At 54.1% G+C, this 3,918-nt stretch overlaps 1 protein-coding gene across 5 annotated transcripts in view; it reads left to right on the top strand.

Moving 5' to 3' along the window:
- The first annotated feature begins 153 nt into the window (after positions 1-153).
- Positions 154-3,918, top strand: part of LOC309595841 (pre-mRNA 3'-end-processing factor FIP1-like) — a 29,585-nt gene continuing 25,820 nt past the window's right edge. For 2 of the 5 annotated variants that reach the window (XM_082323248.1, XM_082323252.1), the window contains exons 1-2: positions 1,463-1,926; positions 2,706-2,745. In XM_082323248.1, the coding sequence (XP_082179374.1) occupies positions 1,833-1,926; positions 2,706-2,745 (134 nt within the window). In that variant the 5' untranslated portion in view covers positions 1,463-1,832. Of the gene's footprint in view, positions 340-1,462; positions 1,927-2,705; positions 2,746-2,776; positions 3,531-3,918 lie in introns of those variants that run through there. The other 3 variants (XM_082323251.1, XM_082323249.1, XM_082323250.1) reach the window with 3 other exon arrangements.

Genomic DNA, 3,918 nt, shown 5'->3' with positions numbered 1-3,918 from the left:
CTGGGGAAAAAAAAAAAACAAACAACTATTGTAAAATCTGTTAATAGGCAACAAGAGTTGTTGGCCACTGCTGAGGCTCTTTGTATGAGTGGCAATTTTCCACCTCAGCGTGAGTTGATCGGGAACCGTTGGTAGTGTACGATCAGGGGATCTCAGGGGCTGACTCGCAACGTACGTCGGGAGCCCTGCGGAACAGTTGGCTAATTCCTATTCCAATTGCTACGGTGAGCATTTGTTCAGCGTTTCTTTCCACCTGTAGCAGAAAGCAGGGGACAAGGAGGAATGGATCTTAGCCGCACTTGAACCGCAAAGACCACAAAGAGAAGAGCCACTTCGGAGGTAACTTTTTGATACGCTATTTTTTGTCATTGTTGAGCGCATGGAAAAGGTAACTCGCTTTATGATTGTGTATAATTTTCGGTAGCATTGAGTAGTGCTGAAAATCGCATTGCTGTAAGGTTTCATGTAGTACTGATGGAATTAAGAGCTTTGAAACACACAGAGGGTGATACTAACTGGTACAGCTAAAGCAGAAGCTACCAGATGGCTTTGAATGGCAGAAGAATAAGCATCAGGCTCTACATCTTGAGGGTGTAAAACGTGAAATTCGCCGAAGAGCTGCAAAGCCAGAAATGGGTTGTGTAAATCCCACCCAAAAAGTATTCAACCTCTTTCACGGTGTCACCAACTGTTTTGCGAGTACCACTACATTGGCGGAACAGCTGTTAGGACTTGTGAAATGAACGCAAACAGCAGCGTTATTCGCCTGCAGTCACTTCCAAAAGCCTCTCCGGCAGTTCCGCTGGACTCCTCGAGCCCGTCGGGGAGCTCCTAGGCCCACGACCGTCAGGCACAGAGCCGCAATGGCTGTTCGTGCTCTTGGCTCTCCGCAGTGAGCTCACTTCGGTAGCCGAGGCTCTCCGGAGTCTCAGCCTTACCAGACTCATGGTGAAAGGCTGAAGGAGATTTTGATGTTTTAGAAAAATCTAAATGTGACATCCACAGTGCCAGGCAGCGCTGTTTTGAAAGGCAGGCGCTTGGCTCTGCTTGGGGAGCAGTTGTTAAACCAAGCCTGTGGCGCAGCACCCCGCATCCCGTCGGTCAGGGTGACGACGCAAGGACCACAGACTTGCAGCTTCGGCTGTGGGTGACGGCGAAACCCTGCGCGCTTCGCCTGCCGTTGGGCTCTCGGGACGAGGCTCGAGTCTGACTGGGAGATGGAAACCTGCGCCTTCGGCTGGCGAGCGGCTGGTGGGGCTGCGGGCGGCGACCCGCGGGCCCGGCCCTGCCCGGGGGAGGCGCGGTGCCGCGGCCGCCGCCCCCCGCCCGGCGCCGGCTGAGGGGCGCCGCTCCCGCGCCTTTCGGGCCGAGGCCGCCGCTCCGCTCGGCGCATGCGCCCTGGCGCCGCGCATGCGCCCCCGCCGGCCCGTCCTGCGCCGCGGCGCTCGCCCGGGGCCCGGCGCCTTTTGTAACGGCGGGGCGGGCGGCGCTAAGGCCCGGCGGCGGCCTCCGCTCCCAGGCCGGGGGGTCTCGCCCGCCTCCGCGCCTCCCGCCCTCCTTCCCCCCGTCCCCGCCCGCGGGAGCCAAAGAAAGAGCAATGGCGGCGCGTTAGGCAGGCGTCCTCGGCGCGGCCCGGCGGCTGCGGACCTCCCCGCCCCGACCGCAGCGGATGCGCGCCTCGCCTCAGGCCCCGGCGGAAGCCTAGCGGGGCCCCGGCGGCCGCCGCTTCTCCTCCTCCTCCTCCGCCTCCCCCTCCGCCGCCTCCTCCCGCTGCGGGGGCGGGCGGGCAGCTCGGGGCGCCCCGCTCCCCTCAGCCCCGCGGCGCGGCGGCCATGGCCACCGAGCTGGAGCCGCCGGCGGCTGGCGCCGTGCCGGGCGCGGCGCCGCTGGAGGCGGAGGAGGACGAGGAGCACTGGCTCTACGGGGGTAGGTACCGCCGCCCCCGGCCGCGCAGCCAGGCCTCGCCCCGGGCCCCGGGGGGGGGGCAACGCAAAGCACCCGGCATCGCCCCCGCCTCACCGGCCGCCCCCGGGTGGGGGAGCCCCGGCTCCGGCGGGGCCTCCGCCCGCAGCCCCCAGCGAGCTTCCCCGGGGGGGGGGGGCAGGCGCCTCAGCTGCTTTTGGGGGGGCGGGGGTGGGTTGTTGTCCTCTAACAACGGCAGGGGGATGCGAAGAGGCTGACGCGATGCTTTGTTGCAATTTCAGTTTCCTAATCATCCAAACCTTACTAACCTGGCGGACGCAGGTGAACCCCGGGGCTAGCGGGGGGCTGGCGTGTGTCTGTGCCTGTCTAGGAAGAAGTGCGGGACTTTATTTAAAGGTCTTTGTCCTCCTCGCAGACTTTCCGACCGAGTACCTTTATGTTGCTTCTTCCCTGGCGTGTTAAAACTCTATATAAAGACCTTCACAGCTGACCAGTTCCTTATGTGTTGTTTGCCTTTACTCCTTCTGCTCTGGGACTTTGGATATGTATTTTAATTTTGTTCTGTGTCAGTGGTGTGAGACTATTGCAGATAGGTTTTGTTCGTTGGGTTTGTTTTTTTCAATTGCTCCATTTCTAGTTGAACTTGGTTGAAAAGAGAACATTGGGGTTATAGTGCCTTGGTGCTACTAGGTATTTCTGTATCTCTGATGCCTTTTTGTGTTTAAATTTTGCTTTTTTTCTTCCACTTGAATAACTTTCTTTTTTAATTATTGTTTTTGCAGATGACACCACTGGTAAGCAAGAAGATGGACCAATTTCTGGGTGAGTCCAGAGACTGTTTATTCATTATAACAATATATGCTGCAAAGAAGATGGAGCCATGTCAAGCGCAGCTTCGTGAATGTTTTAGACCAGTGCTGTTGCCAGGATCAGCAGCCTGTCCTTTTCCCATCCCATGGGGTCATCCCCGGCCGCCACGCTTGAGCTGGCACAGCATTTATGGATTTGGAAGGTGGACTGGATCAGTCAACTGATTTGACTTAAAACTAACTTCTAACCCTTTTTTTTTTCCTCTCCCCGATTAGCTTTAAATCAGATCTGTTTTCCCGTTTAATTCCCTGGGGAGAATGGGGCCTTGAGGACTGGCCTTTGTGCTGGCCTGGCGTTGGTAAAACTGTGGCCTGTGCCTCAGCCTGGAAAAGCTAAAAACCTGGAGCCTAGGTTAAAATCTTGACATGATCAAATCAACAAATTATAGGAGATCTATGAAGTCTGTGGTTTGGGTAAGACTTTCAGATAAAAGCGTTGGAGACAACCCGGTGATCAGTTTTGCTTTCTGTGTATGGAAAGTGGTGTCTGTCCTGGATCATAACTCCCCGCTGTTTGTAGCAGTGCGTTTTGCACCAGTGGGGTTTTCTCTCAGCAGAAATATTATCTGTTTGCAATTTTTAAATGTAACATGGCTTTCAGAAGACTTGATCTTCACTGGACTCCTGTGTGCTCAGCACCTTCGAAAGTTCAGTTTAATATTTATTGTCCTTTAAGGTCATTGTGAATTCGGTATCTGGAATTTCTGAGATGGCTGTGGATACTGTCCTACTTCTGTAGTAAGTATCCTGTGCTTAGGGAATACGGAAGCTTTGTCAAAAACAAGTTTTAGGCAGACTTGGTAAATTGTTAGCTAAAAACATCAAATGAGCTTCGTGACAAGGAACAGTTTTTAGTTTAGATAGATTTATGCACGTTAGCAGTAAATTTCTATTGTTCCTTGTCGCTTTCATCTGAATGGAAGTTTACTTTACAAGCAGGATTAAAAATCGGAATTTCCAGCAACTGTCTCCAATAATTGCAAGATGCATGAAGGAAAAGTATTAGTGGTTGTGCTAGCTCTCCTTTTTTTCCCCCCTCTTTTTGTTTTCTGTTTTTTGGTTTTTTTCTTTTCTTTGTTGCACAATGAGAATCTTCCTAAATGAAGAGCTGTGGGGTGTTTTAAGA

This window comes from Platalea leucorodia (assembly GCF_965183815.1).
Source record: "Platalea leucorodia genome assembly, chromosome: 10".
Classification (NCBI taxonomy): domain Eukaryota; kingdom Metazoa; phylum Chordata; class Aves; order Pelecaniformes; family Threskiornithidae; genus Platalea; species Platalea leucorodia.
The sequence above is the reverse complement of the archived record's forward strand: the minus strand, read 5'-3'. Positions and strand labels throughout refer to the sequence as shown.